Genomic DNA, 22,013 nt, shown 5'->3' on the forward strand with positions numbered 1-22,013 from the left:
TTACCAAGCACCTTCAGTATCTCCTTTGCAAACGTTAACAGAATGATGTCCATTCTGTTTAGGGTGATTGTCTTCTGGCTTCTACCTACATTTCAAGCACTCATTCCCCCTGCCTATGCTTTCTATACTCCACTCATATAATTTATAGTCTCCCCATACACTGCTTTTATGACTTCATACTTTTGTACGCTATTCCCTTCTCTCTGAAATGTCATGGCTCAATTTCTTATTCATCTCTCAAAACTTATCTCCCCTGGTAATGCTCTCTCAAGAGCTTCAATTTATTTCTGGCATGAGATTTATCTCATGTATACAAATGCTTATTAAAACTTGCCTGTCTTCAAGTACATTTTCTAGGGACAAGAGCCTTACTTGATTTCACCATTGGTGTCCCCGGCACCTAGAACACAGTAGTACTAATATAAATGTATGGCGTGCCATTATTCTTGTACACAACCAAAGTTACTATGCCTCACACACACACAAAAAAAAGACTGATGAATTAATCTAAAATATACATTAAGAATTCAAAATCAAAACAATTCATTATAGAAGGGTACTTCAGCAGGAACTCTCTAGAAAGCGAAAATTAAGTATAACTATCACCAATTCTTTATAAATTGCCATAATCTGAGTCAAGTATGTTGTATGCATGTACATGAGTGTGTGTATATATGTAAATATATATAAATTTTTTTTTTTTAAGTAAGACTAGTTATGGACATCCAAACCAGGAATTAAGCACAATAAGGGGGTGCCTGGGTGGCTCAGTCAGTTAAACGTTCAACTTTTGATTTCAGCTCAGGTCGTGATCTCAGGCATGTGAGATTCAGCCCCACATCTCAGGCTCCATGGAGCCTGCTTAGATTCTCTCTCTCTCCCTCTACCCTCCCCTCCACCCACTCTCTCAATCCCTCTCTCTCTTTAAAAAAAAAAAAAAGACACAATAAGGATAACAGAATACTATGCCATCCTTTGGATAAAAACTCCTTAAGCCAGGGACAGCAAGCACATGACAAATAATTTGAATTAATTACTCCCCTTTTCTTACCCTCTCCTCTACCTCATCTCAAACTCAGGGCCAAAGAATCCTCCATAAAAGCAATAAATACAGACTAACTGCAGTTGGCACAGAAGTTAGTATTTCAGGGCTATCCAATAATCTCAATCCTAAACCAAATCAAACACAATATTCACAGAAGACTTACTCCATGTTCCTTAGAAACCCATTCCCAAGTTTAACAATTCCAAAGACTGTTTTATCTTATATAAAATGTTTTGCTAGCACTGAAAGTCAAAATGGTTGTTTTGCTACAGTTGTTCATTTTCAAATGTATATTTTATTGTTTAAAAATACACAGATTGACAGTTACGTTGTATTCAAATCCATGTATCAGAATCAACTGGGACATTTTCAAAAATACAGATTCCTAGGTCCCTGTCCAGATCAACTGAATTTCGGAATTAGAACTGAATTCCAGAATTAGAACTGGGCCATATATATTTTATAAAACACCCAAGATGATTTTGATGCAACCATTTGAAAACTAATGTTCTAAACATCACAGTAGTCTATATATGGAAAAGCTACAATAAGAAGATAAAAGAACAACTCTAAATAAAATTTTCCTTACATGTATAGTGTCTCTGATTACTTATTGGTTCTGACAGGCTAATAAAGGAAGGGTGAAATTCCTTCAGCCTCTGAATAAAAACTGCTTCAATATATCTTACCACAGAATTCTAGATAAAAGATTAGTTATTGTAGCCATACAGCTTCACTAAAGAGTGGTCACCTAGCATTTTTAAAAAATTATTCTATTGCAGTGCTTGGCTAGAGGCAATCCTTGAGTTTTTCTTTCCACATGACCTTGAAAAAAGATATTCAATAAGAGTATTGCAAATGTGTTGCTGAAATTCACTACAGTTATTAAATTTGAAACATGTATCATCATCTTCTTTATTGTAATTTACATATTTTCAATATACTAATAATTATAGATGTATACGTTTCTATAGCACAGCAGGAATAATAAATCCAGGTGTTGAGAGAACAGGACCCATCAGAATGGGTATAAAATAGAAAATGCAATCAACAAATTCTTACTAAGTGTTCTGGAAAGTTGAACGGACAGAAACTGACATATACAGTAATGCTGTACGTACATATAGAACATTTTAACCACAAATTAGTAAGACTGGAGCTATTGTTACTGAGCCCCTAGTAATATCAATATAAAAAGGCACCAGTGCTAAGGGATAAACTTGACAACTCAAAAATGCATTTACACCTATATATCTGTTTGATACATTCTATCATACTACGATGACATGCCTCAAGATTTCTCAGAGGTCTTTTTAAAAAAGAGAAAAAGCTGCTCCAAAATTCTAAGTGTACTGGGGAAAAAAACAACTATTTTAAACATGTATTTGAAAGTCTTGAGTGTCATACACATATTTTTGGTGACTTTACTAAAACAAAATCATTTTCTGGAGGGAGAGATGAGGTTCTGAATTATTTCAGGTACTGGAAACCCAACCCAAAAAAACCTGAATTGCATGATCATACAGATCAAAGATTAAATATAAACTATAATTATAGGTCCTACAGATTATCCTTATAAAAGGTAAAACCATTTACATTGCAAAGAATGATCCAGAAAAATCACTAATACCAATCCACATCTCAAAGACTGATGGGACTTCTACATCAACGTTAAGAGCTCACAAATTGAAACAGAAGACCCTAATCTGTAGCCACTTGAACACATAGCTGAGATTACTCTGACATTTTGTTTCTACAAACACATGCCCTTTCTGAACATTTGCCAAGACGTTATAAACGTAGTTGTCCTCATTTGTCTTAAAAGGCTGGGAAAGTTCATAGGAAGGCAAAACTTTTAATGTCAAACGCCAACATTTTATTTTTTATTGAAAATATCTTCTCTAAAATGTTAGCCTCCAGGGCAATCATAGCATTGACAGACACAGAAACATTCTTCAGCATATAGAAATCTCAATATTTGAAAGATAATACTACTATTAGCACTTTCAAGGAAGAGAAAAATAACTGCTACACTATCCTGGAATGTCATTCATAGCCAAGAAGGTACTGGCAGGATATCTTCTGGCTACTTTATTGAGTAATATAGTTAGCTATGTGTTCCTGGAATCACATTAAGATAGTTTTCTATTGCAAAACAGTGCTAGAAAGGAACTTTGCAGAGAATTAAAACCAGAAAATTTTTTTTCAGTAACTCTAATTACAATTTTGTGATTCTACCAAAACATCTGATACATCAGTACAATAACATCATGAATGGTACCGTGAGTAATTGGCCACAGCGTGCTTATCAACATCAAGGACTACTACTATGAGGGTAAGCAGTATAATTTTCTAGTGTATCAGAATTCAAAGTCCCATCTAACTCACTCCTCAAACATGAAAATATTGCAAACAATCGGTGTTATCAAATAGCTACATTTAAAAAGAAAAATAAAACGAGGCAAAAAATACACACATACTCTTCCAACACAGCAGTTTCCAAGAGTCCTAGAGAGTTGTCCAAAAATACAACACTAGAAACAAACTCATGACACCTCAGACAGTTGCCTTGACTTTCATTAAATGAAGCCAAAAAAGATAATTACAGTCATGAAATAAGGTAAAAAGATGATATACAGCTTAAGATTTTTGCCTACAATATAAAGCTATTACTCTCCTACCTCCTAACACTACTAAGTGATGAGCTGTCAGGGAGGAAATGGTATCCCCATCTTATTTTGACAGATAAGTTATAAGAAACTGGGTCATTCTGTCCTGAGGAGACTTAGCCAGGTCAAGAGACAATATGGCAAAGTTTTTCCATGAACTATTTTCTAGGCTCAAAACAATTTTACACCAGGCTTCTTTATAAATTTCACAGATACAGGCTAAGAGCCACATCCCAATACTAAATCATCCATGAGTCCTTGAATTTAATCAAAATTAAAATGACCATAAAAATTCACATTACACAGGATCTCACACATACACAGAACAGGTAATAGCCCCTCCCTCTTCAGTGCTCCCATACACTTAGTATATATCTCTATTTTATCATTTATAAAACCATTTAATAGGCAATCTCCCTATAAAGATTGTGAACTTAAGGGGCGCCTGGGTGGCTCAGTGGGTTAAAGCCTCTGCCTTCGGCTCAGGTTATGATCCCAGAGTCCTGGGATCGAGTCCTACATCGGGCTCACTGCTCAGCAGGGAGCCTGCTTCCCTTCCTCTCTCTCTGCCTGCCTCTCTGCCTACTGTGATCTCTGTCTGTCAAATAAATAAATAAAATCTTTAAAAAAAAAAAAAAAAAGATTGTGAACTTAAGAACAAGAAATCTACTCTATTCATCTTTGTTACCCTCACTGACTAGAGATGAATGCCCTGGTCACAATAGTCATTCAATGAACACTGAATGAAGAAGAATGGAACACCTAAATCACAATTGCATAGAAAGCTGAAGCAGATAAACAGGGAATCAGGTAAACAGAGGATAAACTTAAGACAACAAAAAAACCAGAATCTAATATAGAGGCATGAGATACAACAGGGAAAAAATACACAGGTCTGGAGGTGCTGGATGTCTTTTGGATTTTACATCAATTCTAATCCAGATTTTGGCAATAAAAAATGCTATAACCTTGAGCAAATCACTTTCCTCCCTGGGTCTCAATATCCTCATTTGTAAAAATAAAAAGTAAGACTACATGAGTTCTATGTTGCCTTATGCGCCATAAGGATAATTTTAAAGCGGCAGAAACACATATTCCTAAAAAACAGCACTAACAGATCAGATACAATACCCCATGTGAAATAGTGTAACTCTTAAGCAAAGGTTATCATTCAGGTAGGATGCACAATTCCATAAATATTAGTAATAGGTCACATCAATAGCAGCCAGGGCCAATGAAAAATTATATACATACAAACCTAATGTGGAAATTACTGATACATTCACTCATTCAATAAATCTAAAAAAGAATAAAGTTTTGCCAAAGGCAGGGTTAAGAGATCTGAAGAGAAAGAAACAAAATGCAAAATTCTGTTATTCCCTAGAAATTATGACAACATAGATCATATGTAGCATGCATGTGCACACACACACATAAATACAAGAGCAAAACAAAAAGCATCTTTACATTTGTTATGATTTGAAAGACTCCTTAAAATGAATCATATAATTATTTGGGCTAGAACAGTCCAACATTTCCCAGTATTTTAGCAAAAAGTAAGCTTCCAACTATATGTACATCTGGGGTGCATTCTCTACCCCACAAGAGAAGTCTGGTTGGGACATTAAGAACCAAATATTCAAAGGATTAAAGACATTCTTAACCTTAAAAAACAAAACAACTCATAGACCTTCCAACTACATTACCGTATCAAAGCTTTACCTTAAAACAAATCAATCTTCACCACAGATAAGTAACAGTAATCAATTTTCATCTTGATGACTACCAAACTCAATACAATAGTATCTATAATCAAGACTTTTTTATTATAAGCTCTGTTCTCAGTACTAGGCTAACTATCACAGAAGACAAAAGAGAACTAAAAGGTAAAGATGCTTTCCCCAAGAAAATCCCAATCTTACTTGCAAGGTAGTTATAGATTACTGTAAGCACATAGTCCAACTTCTCCAATATCCCTCCCAAAAATCTGGGAAGAAAGGTGAACAATTTCAATATCCATTTATATTTCAAAATACGTTAAAAAGTTAAAGGAGTTCCTACAAGCCAAATATTACAAACAAGACAGATCCAGATATATGGGAGCAAAATATATTGTACCCCAAAGGGAATTTCTATAAAGACAGTAAGACAGAGCACCCTGAATAATCTCATAAGTAGGAATACTTTACAACAAAAAATAGAATACTTTTTCAGTCATCATAACTACAAATCAGAATCATTAAGGATAAAAAAAAAATCAAAAAGACTTCATTTATATAAAAAAGGTTAAAGTAATTAATATGTGTTCTATTAATACTTTATCAATACCCCAATTTTCCTGTCAAATTTTTCAAAAAGGAAGGTAAAGTGGGAAAAATCAACTTCAAAGTTTCAAATTTAGACTGAAGCAACATTTCTACTGCTTGTTCATATATGTAATTAATGTCTATCTGTTCCTAATAGCGGCAGGACATAACTGGCCATACATGCCAACCTAATTCAAGAAAGTCCAGAAATCCCTCAGGTTCAGCTATGTAGCATTACAATGCTACTAATTACATATAGACTATAAATTAATTATGAATTTTAATCTACCTAAATTTTTCAGTTCTATCTCCATGAACCAAACTCTAAATTCCCTTTAATAACAATTGATCAAATAAAAACAATTCTGGTTCTCTTCCAACGAATCAAGATCAGGTGATGACAACTCTACTGGTTCCATTGCTTCATGATAGAACAGTACTATGCTCTTTTCTTTACAGCCTAGCAAGCACTTTGACACACATTACTTCATTTCAGTCTTCCAACAACCCTATGAGGAAAGGCCAGAATTACCATTTTATCTCAAGGATAAGGAAAGAAATTTGGAGAAGTTAGGTAACTGGTACAAAGATCACTGCTGGAAAGGAGGTGAACAAAGACCAGAACCCACATGTCCTGACTCCACGTCCAAGTGACTTTCCACAACATCATACAAATGAAAGTCTTTCTAAAAATCACAAACTTAGAAACTATACTTCTCCTACTTAATCAAACCCTTTGTAAATATAAGAATTAAGATTCTAAAGCAAATGCAAACAATAAAAAGGGTAGTCTAAACCACCTCCTATCTATATAAACACATTTTGAAAAACAAATACAGTTGATCCTTCAACACCCTGAGTTTGAACTGCACAGGTCCACTTACATGAAAATTACTTTCGATAAATATAATATAGTACTATAAATTGTTATTTTTCCTTTCCTTATGATTTTCCCAACAGCTTTTCTCTAGCTTACTTTCCTGTTTATATAATGCATGTAGCATACAAATATGTATTAATTGACTGTTTATGCTATTGGTAAAGCTTCCCATCAACAGCAGACTATTGAGTAGCTAAGTCTGGGGACAGTGAAAAGCTATACACAAAGCTTCAACTGCAACAGCACCCCTACCCCCATGGAGTTCAAGAGTCAACTGTATAAGGCTCAAGAGCAGTTCAAATATTACAATAAAAAGAGCTTAAAGTTAAAAGAAATCTACTATATTTACCCTATCACACCACACGCAACAAACTCTGTAACTGCATGCTAGCAAAGAAAAGATGAGGTTAGCTAGATATTATTTACTATAAAGACCTACATAAAAATGTCTAAAAACCTTCACTTTTCCCATCTTGGCTTTGCTCTAGTCTAGTCCAGTCGTCTCCACAGCAGACTGACAATCCACTGAAATATGGGAATTATTAAGAGCACTGTGCCCATTTTTTCAACCTGAAAATAAATTTCCTTTTCACTAAATAATGTACTATATGAACTGACACTATCACCCTCACATAAACTCAAAAATACACATACAACTGGGAACTGGAGGTAGGCTCAAAAGTTTTTCACAGAAGGAATTCCTATTCAAGAAAATCTGGCGATCAGTGCTACAAACAGAGAAGTAGGTAAGTCCTGGGAGATAGGTGACTCTCAACTGCATCAAATAATCCAATCTATTGAAGGTGTTCAATATCCTACAATATACACAAATAACAATTTTTCACCTGCAACTGCATAATCTATGCTGATAGGAATATAACTTACCTCATCCTGGACTCCACTCGTAGTAGTCAGCTTGCTCCCATCAGTAATTGTAATAATTATTGCTGGCTCCAAGAAAAAAGGGTTTCGTCCCTAAAGTCAAAAAACACATCAATCATATTAAGGTCTGGACATCAGCTCAATTTTTCTGAGTAAAAAACCAATTCTTAGAACACTGTATAAATTTATCTTTCTTGTCAAGTTTTATGCATAGTATATACTTTTGTACATTAAAAAAATATTCCAAGAGAAACATACACATAACAGAAGTTAAACTTAAAGGAATGGGATTAGGTAGAGAAAAGACAGTATTTTCACACTTGTTTATACACTTTTGTATTAATTTTTACAGTGAGCATTTACATTTATGTAACTAAAAGTACTTAATTTGTTAATAAGAACCCTACATTCAATTCTAATAATTTGACAAACTGAGATATTAAAAATTAAAATAGTATTTTTATGAGAAACTTTTTAGAAAGGCCAAAATAGTAGGTGAACATTACAAGGAAATATAATTTATGCTTGTAATCAAAGTGTCTAACCAAGTGACTGGATATATGGATGGAAGAGCTCTAAAATCAGTTCCATGGGAACAGTATGGCTCTTCTAAGCTTAGGAAAAAGTAATGAGAGGCCAACTTGAAAAATTAAAAAGGATGGTTACTTAAAGTGCTCAGCAAGAGAAGGTACAAAAACAATAGCAGAGGCAATCGAGGACAGTAGCACAAAACTCTAACCGCTCTACACGCAGGGTGAAACAGCTTCAGTAACTCCCATTCAAATCTATGGCCACATTACTCTTGAGTACTATTGTCAATTCTAGGGGATTCATTTTGTGGGGGAATCAAATAAACATAAGCTTATCTCTTACATACAAATGGCTCTCATTTATGATATGAAGCATTAAGCAACGGCACCCCTACCCCCATAGAGTTCAAGGGTCAACCATATAAACAAGCAAATTTAAGACAAACAAGGAGCAAAACAATACCCCATTTAAGCACATTTAAGACAAAAGTATGACCAAAGGAAAGAAGTTCAAGAGGGTCAACCTTGTGTTTGCAATCCAAGGTATCAAAAGCTCTTTTCTACTAACACTGTTCAAGAAAGAAAAGAATGAAGTTTTGCTGGATACAATGTAGAACAGCATATGACAAATTTTAATGTGCACACAGATCACTTGGAAATCTTGATAAAATAAAGGTTCTGATTCAGCAGATCTGGAATGAACACTAAGGTTCCACATTTCTAACACAATTGCAGCCCAGGAGATGCTAATATCCACAGACCATTTTTGGAATAGCAAGGATATGGAAGGGTTATATGCATGTAATACTCTATGGTTCAATAAACTTCCCTTACATTTATACAACTCTCAATCACTAGCATATCACAGCACATACCTTCTCATGGACCTAGAGATAGGCAATGTTCATTCTCACCTCTGAGCTTCGACTGGCTCCCTCAAATAAAATGTCTTTCCTTTTCTCTGCCCACAACCCATCCAACTCCTAAGCATTGAAGGCCCAATTTAAGTCCCCTTCCATGAAGCCTTCCCTGATTAGCCTGCCCTTAATTAGCTCTTCCTCATCAAATTCTAATAGTGACAATTTTCATACTCAGTAAAAATAGAGATACAATAGAATAGTTCTTCAAATAAAGTTGGATTTAACGTGGTTTCATGGAGTACTTTTTTTTTGGTAAAGATTTTATTTATTTATTTGACAGAGAGAGATCACAAGTAGGCACAGAGGCAGGCAGAGAGAGAGGGGAAGCAGGCTCCCTGCCAAGCAGAGAGCCCGATGCGGGGCCCAATCTCAGGACCCTGAGACCATGACCTGAGCCAAAGGCAGAGGCTCAACCCACTGAGCCACACAGGTGCCCCACATGGAGTACATTTTGAATATTACTCCCTACAGCATTTATCTTCTCTCCTTCTCAAATTATTTTTAATATATAACACCTTGCACAACAATGGGAATATACTCAACACTACTGAATACTCTCAAAAGCGGTTAAGATGGTTAAACTGCTATGTGTTTTTTACCACCGTTCTTTAAAAATACAGTATCTTGTATTATTTGCTATGGTTTCATGTGTTTGAATCAACTGAAGGCAAGGATCATGTTATATTTCTTCCTCAGCACTGAACATAAAATATTTGCACACTGAGCACTTAAATCACCGATTCACCAACCGTAGTTTAATACAAACCTACTCAAGTTCGCAGAACCATTTAGAATTACTCAAACTACAACAAGCCTCGAAAAAAAATATAGATATGTTACTTTACCTCAACATAAATACCTTCTCTAACTTATGAATTTGCTAGGATGCCTTCTATATCTGTATTGTCATCCACTATCCATTTATTCATGTTGGTCATTCAAGTATTTACTGAGTGGCGATCATGTATCAGGCATTGTGTTAGGTGTATGATACATAATCTCAAATCTCACAAATGATAAGTGTACATTTAACAAGAACTCTCTTCTGATCTCTACAAATATGACTGTAGATCAAAAATAGGTGAAGGGAGATAAAAAAGATCAAGATGTCCTCCTACCTTTAGTATTATTCTATCTTGCTTCCACCCTTAAGCTAAAACTAGTTTGTATGACTTGCTGTCTTTCAAAAACAAATCAGTAAATCTCTTAAAGCTACCACAACATGGACCAAATACTTGCAACAGTGTTTCTGTACCACCTCTACATTTTAACCTAACTCAAAATTTTCTTCCATATTTTCTGAATAAAAGTATAACATCCATCAATTCTTATTCCTATGTAAGTACATTGAGAATTATTCTCCAGAGGCCAGAAAGTTAGTCATATCTATAACTAAAGAACAATGATCTATGACGTATTAAGAACTTTATGGATGCGGCGCCTGGCTGGCTTAGTAGGTTAAGCGTCTGCCTTCGGCTCCGGTCATGATCCCAGGGCCCAGGGATGGAGCCCAGCTTTGGGCACCCTGCTCAGTGGGGAGACTACTTCTCCCTCTCTCTTCCTGCCACTTCCCCTGCCTGTGTGCAGATGCACTCTCTTCTCTGTGTGAAATAAATTAATTTAATTAAATTAGGAGAAAAAAAAAAGAACTTTATGGATGATGATGTCCATCCAAAAACTAATACACACTTTCTTAAGGACCGTAATATCTAAAAAATCAAGTTAAAATGAATTAAAATTTAGCCAAGTCTTTGAGGTATTAAAATTTAAGCTAAATTCAAACATCAAAATAAAAGTTATTTTCTTGACCGTAAGCTTTTAGCTGAAACTTTACTGGAGTCATCCACATAATACTTTCCACAGAGGTTAGGCCTGAAATTACTAGAATAATCAGGTACTTGATAACAATAAAACAGTTGTATTATCTCATTTAACCCTAAAAACTTGGTGAGGTAAAATATTCACTGAGATTAAATAACATAATCCAAAGTCACCCAGCTGGTAATTGGCACGGCCAAAACCTTAATCCAACTCTAAATACGATCATCTGAAAGTCCTGTTGGTGACCAATAAATTCCCTTGAATATAATTCTATACCAACCTGGACTGTGGCATATTTAAATCAGTTTTGTTTTTATTTAATATATTCTATCTGCAGCAAAATTAACTACGGAAGAATTATTCCTTTCCTTAGTTTCCTGTTGTTCTGTGATTTCTTACCCAATTTTTCTATATATAAATCAATACACCTCCCCTCCAAAAAAAACACACTGAAACAGAACACAATATATATAAATATCTACTTTTGAAAACTTAATAATTTCAGCCTATTTTTAAAAAGCATTTACAAAAGCAAGATAAAACAACATTCAGTTCTTTAATGGCTTTAAACTTTGAAAAATTCAGATAGAGATCAAAAGTAGAGAAAAGTAAAGAAAAATATGACCACCCTTATTTCACCTGTTATTTAGCCCTACCATGCTTAAGGTCTCTTCCTCTCTGAAATAAGTTTAGTCAAGAACCACACAAAGAAAAGCAACAGGATTAGTCACAATAAAAATTAGAATAATGACTTAATGAATATATATACAAAAGGACTTTTTTTATTTCTTCAGGAATAAATTATCCCTACCTCTATATATAAGTGTTAGAATTAATCAATTGAAGCATAAGTTTTTGAATCAACTGCAGGAAATGATCAGATGATGTTGCTGCAGCAAAGTCTTCTTAGATTCAGTTTTACGCTAGTCCTCCCCTGCCTTTGGTAGTGCACTTACTCTTGGCAGAAGCACAAAAATAATTGGCATCTTTCTCTCACAACAGTTTTACCCAACAAGTTAAAACACATTTCTGATTGTCTACCAGTATCACAAGATTGGGGTTTTTTTCATGTTTTATAAGAAATTATTTAACATTTCAAAGGTCTGAAAGTTGTGATTTAATCATTGCAATATAATATCATTAGCCATTTGGTGCCAAATCAACAGTTTAATGATTCCCAAATCATTATATTTAAGAATAACTACTTTACATTTTTATTCCCGGCAAGTATGTTTATGAAGTCACTCAATTTGGGGATGACTGTCCATATTAGAATATCCTAAAAATTCACCTTGATCATAAAGTTATAAACAGCCTCTTAGTTATAAAATCTCCCCCCAAAAATAATATTAAGCTCTGCTACAACAAAGGCAACCAGTAGAGGGACTAAAAGTTTACTTTTGTCATTAGCAGAATTAAAATTAGATAGTTCTCTCAGAGCTGTGGCTCTTCGGCATAAAGAAATCTAAACATGTCCCTTGAGAATATAGTGCAGGGTAGAATATTCTACCTCTAGAGCTATTTACTAATGGAAATCTTGTCATTTAGAAAACTGATTTTAAAAAAAGAAAATTGACGTTAATATTGGCCAAAAATCTCACATAAAATTTTTTGCTAAACATAAAATATGTTCAGTTCTCCCAATTATTTAGTATTATCATGGTGTTGGAACAATTAAGGTATAAAATATCAATAAGAAATTTTAAAGAATTAAAGTAGATCTTATCTACTGGAAACTATTATTGCATTCTTGCAAAAAAGAATACTTTTTGAAAATTTTTAAATTTTCCAAAAAGTTTTAGAAATATAAAAATGTTAATTTTCCCCCAAATACAAACTAACCTGGTTCTCAGAATCAGCATTTTTACTTTTGCCCAATTATTCTAAAATGTAGTAGGGGATGGGGTATAGGAATTTTACTGTACCCTTAAACAGGTCTTAACTATTATCTTCTGAAGCAAAAGCAAGGCATCCCTGAGCATTCAGTAAAACATTCCATGTCTACTTCTGCTTACAAATGGGCTCATCTTCTTTTGGTGCCACCACGTTACCAGTCCTTTGAACAACCTCATAAAGATAGCCAAGTGCCAGTCAAAGCTACTTTTCCAATGAGCTGAAGGGTCTACTGAAGGGAACATGTGTACCCACTGTCAGCCCTCCAGCTCTCCTCCTGTCTAGTTACTTTGCCATATTCCAGGAAAGGTACAGGCAAAGAAATCAACAAAAATGTTAAAATGTATAACATCTTATGCAACTAGGCTAAAAGCTATCACCTAGCAAGAAAATAAAAAACTTCCAGAAATAGCCTGTGCTTTTTTTACAACCTAAAACTTCCTTTCAAGTTAAGTAATAGCAACAACAAGCAAATATGTTAAAAGAAGGAAAGAGTTCCCCTGAGAAATAATTACTACATTAGTAAAAGTTCTCATGCATACACTGGACAAATACTAACTAGGACTTCTATTAAAAATTTTGTAATGATACTTAAAAGTTGCTAAACTAGATCTTTAGGTCTCCTATGTACAGCTTTGTAAAATCTACATAAATAAAAACATGAAGCTGGTTTCATCTATCCTATTTTCCTCTATTAACATATCTAATAAAGAGGTAACAATGCATGTACCTCTGAAATATAACAAACCACTTCACTTTGATTTAGAAATTTTGAAACTCCCTATATAATGTCAAAATTCAGATTCTATAGAGAAAATACAAAATACAGAAACAGTATTAAGGATAATATTCACCTACTTTAAGCTTCTTTCTAAAAGAAAAGTAGCTTAGGATGCAATTCACATCCAGAGACTTCTTAGTTATAAGACTGATAAACTGATAATAAACACAATTACAACTATATACAACTGAGAAAAGCTTTTAATACATACTTCATAATAAGTCAACTACTATAAATTACATTCTTTAGTTCAACTTCAGACAACTGCATAACACAATCAGAATTTTTTCAGTATCTGCTTATTACCTGTACTAATATTTATATACTTAATATTTTTCCTTAAGTCAATTCCATTTTTTTTACTTTTGCCTCAAAGTATAGCAATAAGATCTATGAGATCAGTTTTGATATGCTAAGGATATCTTCTATTCAATAATTTATTGTCATTAATATGATTTATCTTTTTTTAAAGGGTGGGGAGGTTCATTACAGGGATGAATACTCAACTGGTTATTTAAACATTCCAAACAAAATATAATAATTATTTAAGTCAATAAAGGCCTGACAGGCTTACATTTAAATCACTATTCCAAGGCCAGAATTATAAGTTTTATGTTTGTTTTAGAATTCATTAAGATTATTACTTTTATAGTTACTATCTCAAGTGGAATGGCATAAATGAATCTTTGATGAAAAAAGTCTAAAATATTCATTTTAGGAAGTTAGTGCTTGTAAAATAGTACCTTTGAATATATAGGAAAGATCTCTGAAAGATTCAAAATAAACTGATTAACCATGGTTGCCTCTGAAGAATGGAAGTGAGCAACTGTATAACCTCTAATACTTGAACTTTTTAACCATGTGCATTTATTACATATTTAAAACAAGTACTCTTCAAAATTAAAATGTGTATATACAAAAATAAAACTTTAAAAATCTGCGATTATATAAAAACCTAGCATTTGAGAATACATTAAGGTCTAGAACTATAGAAAAACATGTTAAAATTCCACATTAAAAGATATATATTTTTAGTTTCAAGTTATTCTATTAAACAATTGTATACAGATATAGTTCTTTTATCTAACCATATAATTCCTTCTGTTAAAAATATTAACAGCATTAAAAACAGATGGAATAAGACTTAAGCAAAAGTAGAGGGGAATTCCATATATTTATTTTAATAAAACGAGTAAGGAGCAATATCCTGTTATTTGATTTAAATAATAAGCCAACAGTAATCATGTAAGAAATACTCTAAGAACTGAAGAATAACATGACTTAATGAAAAAAATTAATGTTAAGGAAACTCAGTTAACATATAGGGCTAAGAATTACTGCATCAAAAGTAACATAAATTCAATATATTCAAAATAGTAAATATTTAGTAATTTCACAGATTTTGAGTTTTACATTTGAACAGGAGCCTAAGTTTGAATAGAGTATCCTAACAAATAAATAGTTTTGGCAATATTTAAAAAGTAATAGCAGTAGTGTTTATACTGGCATAAACAGAGTAATGACAGTGTATCAGAAATATCATCTTACTTAAGAAATACTAACATTCAGGATAAAGAACCTAATATACCCATTAAGTTGAAATGGGCTGGATAATAATTAATTTGGGAAAAATTATTCCAGCAAAGCATGTAATAGTAAACATGTTGCAAACATGGCAGAAAAAGTAAAAAATAAAGGCCAAGATGAAAACATATTTTCAAAGACAGATGAAGTTTTGACCTCATTAAATCACACAAATCTACCTATACCATCTAAACTAATCACCTCCTTAGGGTATTGATTACCACCAAATCTATAGATATTACCTTTGCAAAAGTCTAGTTAAATCATATCTTTGACCATTAGGGCTAATTCCTTCTAAACAGCTACATATATGGTCTCAAAAGAATCATTCACACATACAACAGCCCTCCTACAAACCAGATGTACTTCAACCAGTGTTGCATGTATCTTCACAACTACAACTGAAAATGAAGAGGAATAGCCTAATAAATGTTTCACGTCAGTAAAGTTAGCAATAGAGCATTAAATTAGGAAAAAAATATTGTGATAAGCACTAGGAAAAACTGACTATTTTTTCCCATGTGCTATAGCTGAAAGGCAACTTGAAAATAATTTAATTGGATAAACTGTAATTCAAGATTAGTTTTAAGGGGTCCTGCTTTGTAAAAAATGTGATTTTTCATTTTCTATGAAAGAATTGGTGGAACCCCAATTTCAGGTTTTTTAGAAGGAAACATTAAAATTTCTCAAAATCCATTACATAGGTTATTTGTACTTGAGTAAAAACAGTTTCTAGAAATCTATTCTTCCTAGATTGTGACTCACTTATTGATGCTTGTGCTAAGCATCAATAATTGCAATAAAAGCATCACTTATTGATGCTTCCCAAATGTTTACAGGTTTTATTTTATCAAAATAAATGACATTTTTAGGAAACAAAAAACTAACCTCCTAATATTTGGGCCTCCTGCCAAAAAGTTTTTTATAAGCCCCTCTAACTATACATACAAACCCACCAAGCTTTTCTTAGCAATGAACCTCATGAAAAAGCAGATGTCATATATGGATGACCGACAGTTGCTACATATTTTTGATAGTTGCTATAAGCTCACTAAAATGGAAGCTCTATGAATAACTCTTCTTTTATTATATTAAAGATTTACATTCAGGGCGCCTGGGTGGCTCAGTCATTAAGCGTCTGCTTAGGTCATGACCCCAGGGTCCTAGGATAGAGCCCCACATCAGGCTCCCTGCTCATCGGGAAGCATACTTCTCCCACTCCCCCTCTGCTTGTGTTTCCTCTCTCTGTGTGTCAAATAAATAAAAAAAATCTTAAAAAAAAATAAAAGATTTACATTCAGTATAATGTTGTGTGGGGTTAGACACTGTCCATTCTGGGTTAACAATAAAGTTTATATATAAAGACCTTTTACTCTTTCTATTACCTTATTTAGGCCCTCTTTTCTGGAGGCAATCTGTTGGTTGTTCTTTCTAACTTACTGCCTTGAGAAACAGACTGACAACTAAAACTGTGCAACAAAAATTCAAAATTTTACATTAGTTGTTACCTGCTGAAGTACATAAATGACCAGAACTTTTACAACTCGGACACTATCAGAGGCCACAAAGACATTGTTTTGCTTATTCCTGATAATCCAAAAGTACTGTATAGCCTATCATCGTCTTGTAGATGGAGCCTTTGTAACATCACTTACTGGGGTCTGCAGCCTAACCTTTCACAGAACACTGCATACTCAATCATCTTCAATTCCTATGACTAAAAATAATCTATTGTTTTTATAATAATATAATAATCTATTTCAGAATTGTTGGGATGCTCTTGGTGTTCAAACTCCAAAATAATTGGAAGATTTTGTTGATCTTTCCTAATATCTAACTAGGTTCACTAGTTTTAAGGCAAAGAAAAGGTTTTCCTTTAACATGCCAGCATCAACACTGCCATTTACTAGTTACAAAGTACATTACTAATAACTAATGCTACAATTTCTTTTTCTCACATACTCAGAACTGTTTTCATTTCTGTAATGGGTTTTTGGATAACATAAACCTTCCAAGGACCTTTACCATGAGTCCCTCAGCTTATCTAGGCAAAACTAAGGGTAGGAAAATGTTAAAATGCCATACCCGGTTTTTTTTTTCAAGATTTTATTTATTTTATCTATTTATTTGAGAGAGAAAGAGAATGAGAGCGAGTGAGCAAGACAGGGGAAGGTCTGAGGGAGAAGCAGACCGCCTGCTATGCAGGGAGCCCGTTCCCAGGACTCCAGGATCATGACCTGAGCAGAAGCAGTCACTCAACCAACTGAGCCACCCAGGCACCCATGCCATACCCTTTTAAGGCACAGATTAAAAAAGCAAGAGTGTGTAGGGACTAAAATAAATCTTGGTAAGAAATTATTAGGCTGATATAAATTTGTCCTTTGGTTATAACTAATCCTCTTAATTTTAAGATTCTTAAGTTATTTTTTTATGTGCAACTATCTCTCGCTATACCAGTAATTGAATTTCAAATTGCATATGCTCTAAAAAAGAACTATTATCACATTAAAAAACCCTTCCTAAGCTTTTCCTGGTTTTCCCCACATAAATCTATATTACAAATAATAAAAGGGATCATACATTTCGCATTTGACCTTTCTTCTGCACAAGAACATCCTCCAACCTCTATCCCAAATATCACCAACTTGAACACTAAAATATACAAAGCCCTAGAAATGGACTCAGACCTATATGTCCTCAAAATTAAACTACTCATGTTACCATACTGCTTTTGAATAAGAGAGATTTTGGGGGGCCCCTGTGTGGTGAAGTTGGTAAAGCGTCCAGCTCTTGGTTTCAGCTCAGGTGCTATCTCAGGGTCATGAGATTGAGCCCCACATCAGCTTGAAGTCTGCTGGAGAGTCTCTCCCTCTCCCTCTGGCCCCCTCATGCTCTCCCTCTAAATAAACAAATGTTAAGAAAGATAGGTAGACAGACAGACACATAGATAGATTTTGGAGAAAAGACTTTTTAACACCAGGGGGAAATATTTCTGGAGCCATCTATAGAGCTTCAATTCAAAGTAAAAAAACCATTATGTTCCTTGTGGCACAAAATTTTACTTTCACTAGAACGACTAGATAGCTAATTCTAACTTCTTTTATTGGATATATGTTGGCTTACAGAACTTTTCTCAAAGGTTTCAGATTAGAAAGCTTTTATCCTGTTATGTGTTTAACATAACATTGGGGATGACAATAATCATCATCATCTGAGTTTTTACCATGAGCCAAACAGGCGTTTTGCTAGCTGATTAACAAATATTTCTAGTTCTTATAAAAATTCTCTAGATTGCTACTATCATCATTTTGTGGATAAGAAATTTGAAGCTCAGTGAGATTAAGGGGACTTGTCAATACAACCTAAGCTAGTAAGCAGCAGAGCCAGGCACAGCCAGTTCTAATAAAGCAGTTCTTTCCGTATTACGACACTGCTTGTTCTGAAAAAAGCTAGATAAAATACTCTTATGGGCCCACAATTCCCATTTTTAAAACTCAAAACAAGGAAATTCACAAAAATGGTAATAGGTGTTATAGTAAATTACGTTGTATGTCACTTAATCTTCACCATAATCCTGCAGAACAGATCCTTTCATCTCATTTTCTTAATGGGGAAACTGAGGCAGAGACATTCCATGGAACTCATGGGTCGAGTGGGAACCGAAAGAACCAAAGAGTTTTCTCAATCTTGAAACACAAAGCTTAGAGGTTTTCAAAATTATCTTACATCAAAGGAAACATGATGGTTAACTTATTACAAATCTTACAAATCCGATAAAAAATTATAATTTTAACACTCATACTGGCTGGCATACTACACTGGAAAAGCCAACTAATCAACTGACTAGGTTTTAACTCTATATGAACAAACTATATCAGAAACTTATATACAAAATCAAGAAGTACCATTAAGTATATACATCTATTAGTATCTAGGCCTTAAAATAATAGTGATGTAAAATCCTGTCAACTAATCCCCCACATTCATATTCTTATTTTTTTCCAAACAAGGGAGTAGGAAGAAAATCCAACTGCATGTAACAGTATTTCCATACAGTGTGACAAGAAAGGCTAAACATAACACACTGACAAAATGAAATGCCTGGTTTTCACAGAGGAATTGAAAGAAACTATATTTCATTAGAGAACTACAGACATACCCCCAAAAGGGATTCAGATATACTGGTTATACTTTTAAATAAAACTTGTTCTTAAATAACATACAAGTTACTAATAAAATATGCATAACTGTTCCACAACCAATTTCAATCTTTTAGAATACTTTGTAAGTGTGAAGAAATTAAACATTTTAAACCTTTCTGGCCTTTATGTATAAAATGAGGAAGATGGAGCAAACTTCTAACATTCAATTCTAAATTCCCATAAAATAAGTCACAGTAAAAGACATATAAAGGCTCAATGAAAACTTGTCAGCAGATGCAAAAATTCAATTTTGTTCTCAAGAGTGTATATAAAACTTCACTAAGCTTCACATTTAGAATTTATGCATGTAAGTTATACCTCAATAAAAAGGCTGGAGGACAAAGAACCAGAGAATAAAGACAAATTTAAAAAGAAACAAACAAACAAACAAACAAAAAACTTCAGTATTTTGTTTATGGTCTGGGGACCATGCTTAAATTAAGAAAATTAATAATACGGCTAAACAAAAATTAAGTTTATATAAGGACAATACTTTTTTTAAATGAAAGAAAACAGGATTGGTATATGTAGGCACTGATCAACCAAACAAACAAACAAAAAAAGCCCACCAATATGATTTTATATAAATTAAAAACTTGAGCGAGGGTTAATATTGGCTAAAAATAATTTTTAAATATCTAAGAAAATTTCAAGTTATAAAATATTGCACAATGTCTCCATAGAAATCCATGAAATGAATATGGCTAAACAATCCTTTCACCAATTTAACCACAAACGACCTTAAATCAACTTAAAATACTTGAATAAGTAAAATTCTTTCATTCAAATATTACATTTGTTCCTGGCCTTTTAATTTTCAGTTGTACATAATTTAATATATAGTTACCATTCTCTTGCATGAAGGCAAAATAAAATTCTCTTTGAAGAAGTAAAACCTATTATTTTTTGGCTTTTAAACTTATGACTGCTTTCCAATAATTTGTAATTAAGAATGCAAAAATGTCCTTTGGATATTCTTTTTCATTTTCTTTTGAAAGATCATGGCAGAGTAGTTTTTTGATCCTTTAGAAAACAGACTTAGAGTATAAAATTATGAAGAAAAAATGACAGCAAGTGTTTTCAAAGAAAATAAAATGTGGGTCTTCAAATTTTTCATTTACACTACCACCTTTAAAACTAATGCTTAATAGGAAATAAATTATATCCATCTTTATCTACTTTGAGCTCAGTCAAATCTTATTAAAACATCCCTTGATATACCCAACAGATGCACTCCTCAAAGGTCCTTTGCAAACAAACTTGTGTAAATCTCATCTTAAACACACTAGGGGGAGCTCCCCATTTGAAAGAATCCTAAAACATGTGCTTTTTGTCCTCTGTGAAGGTTCCTTCTCTAACTTGTACTCCTGCAAAAAAAAAAAAAAATGACTTTCTGACTTATCTGAAACTTACATCTAGTTTTCATTTAATGCATTTTTTAAAAACACCATCCCTATACTTTGTCATATTTACTGACTGCCATTAAGACAACTCTGGCCAAGTTATAGTATTTACTTTTCACACTGCATCCTCAGGAAGCAATACAAAGCCCAAGGGAAAAAAATATATATACAGAATATGCTGTAAGATTTCAAAGCCTGTGATAAAAATCTGCTTTAAGAATCTCTAAATTCTTATAACTTCACATTTAAAGGTGAAAAATAATAGACTAGAGGTAAATAAAAACTAATCTATTGAGGGGGAAAAGTATGCTTTGTGTCTCCTGGGCACATCACAATTTGGAAAGTAATTTTAATATATCATCCCATTTAAACCTCCGATCAATTCTATAATAAGAGTACAATGGCTTCATTATTAGCAATCCAGAATATGAAGAAGCAGAGGCACAGGATGGTCAAGTGACTACACTACATTACATAGTAATTTAATATCAAAGTTAGGACTGGGATTCCAATTTTCACATTTCTGGCTATTGCACTGCTTTTACACAGTTAAAGATGGAAAAAAAAAACTCTTCATCAAGTTTGACTATAGAGTTTTCTATCTACCAATAAGAATTACTGGCCAATAAAAATTCTGAAGATAATTTTAACAGGTTTTTTAAGTTCAAGGACTGGCCAAGGCCTTGCAATGGGGAAAGGACACTCTCGTCAACAAAAGGTGTTAGGAATACTAGATGTTCACAGGCAAAAGAATGAAGGTGGCCCCTTACTACACACCACATACAAAAATTAATTCAAAATGGATTAAAGATTTAAATGCAAGACTAAACTAAAACTCTTTAAAAAACTGTATAGGGGGAAGGCTTCTGAGACACTGGGTATGGCAATCTCTTGCATATGACACCAAAAGCACAGGCAACAAAAGAAAAAAATAAAACTGGACTACATCAGTAATTAAAACTTCTGTCATCAAAGGACATTAAGAGTGAAAAGACAACCCACGAACTGGGAGAAAATTTGCAAATCATGTATCTGGTAAGGGGTTAATATCCAAAATACTTAAACCAAATAACTCAATTAAAAAATGAGCAAAGGAC

At 33.5% G+C, this 22,013-nt stretch overlaps 1 protein-coding gene across 2 annotated transcripts in view; it reads right to left on the reverse strand.

Moving 5' to 3' along the window:
- Positions 1–22,013, reverse strand: part of INTS6 (integrator complex subunit 6) — an 87,801-nt gene that overhangs the window by 59,315 nt on the left and 6,473 nt on the right. For both annotated transcript variants that reach the window (XM_032874113.1, XM_032874115.1), the window contains exon 4: positions 7,786–7,875. In XM_032874113.1, coding sequence (XP_032730004.1) covers positions 7,786–7,875 — 90 coding nt within the window. The remainder of the gene's footprint in view (positions 1–7,785; positions 7,876–22,013) is intronic.

This window comes from Lontra canadensis, unplaced genomic scaffold (assembly GCF_010015895.1).
Source record: "Lontra canadensis isolate GAN:19392208 unplaced genomic scaffold, GSC_riverotter_1.0 scaffold51, whole genome shotgun sequence".
Lineage (NCBI taxonomy): Eukaryota > Metazoa > Chordata > Mammalia > Carnivora > Mustelidae > Lontra > Lontra canadensis.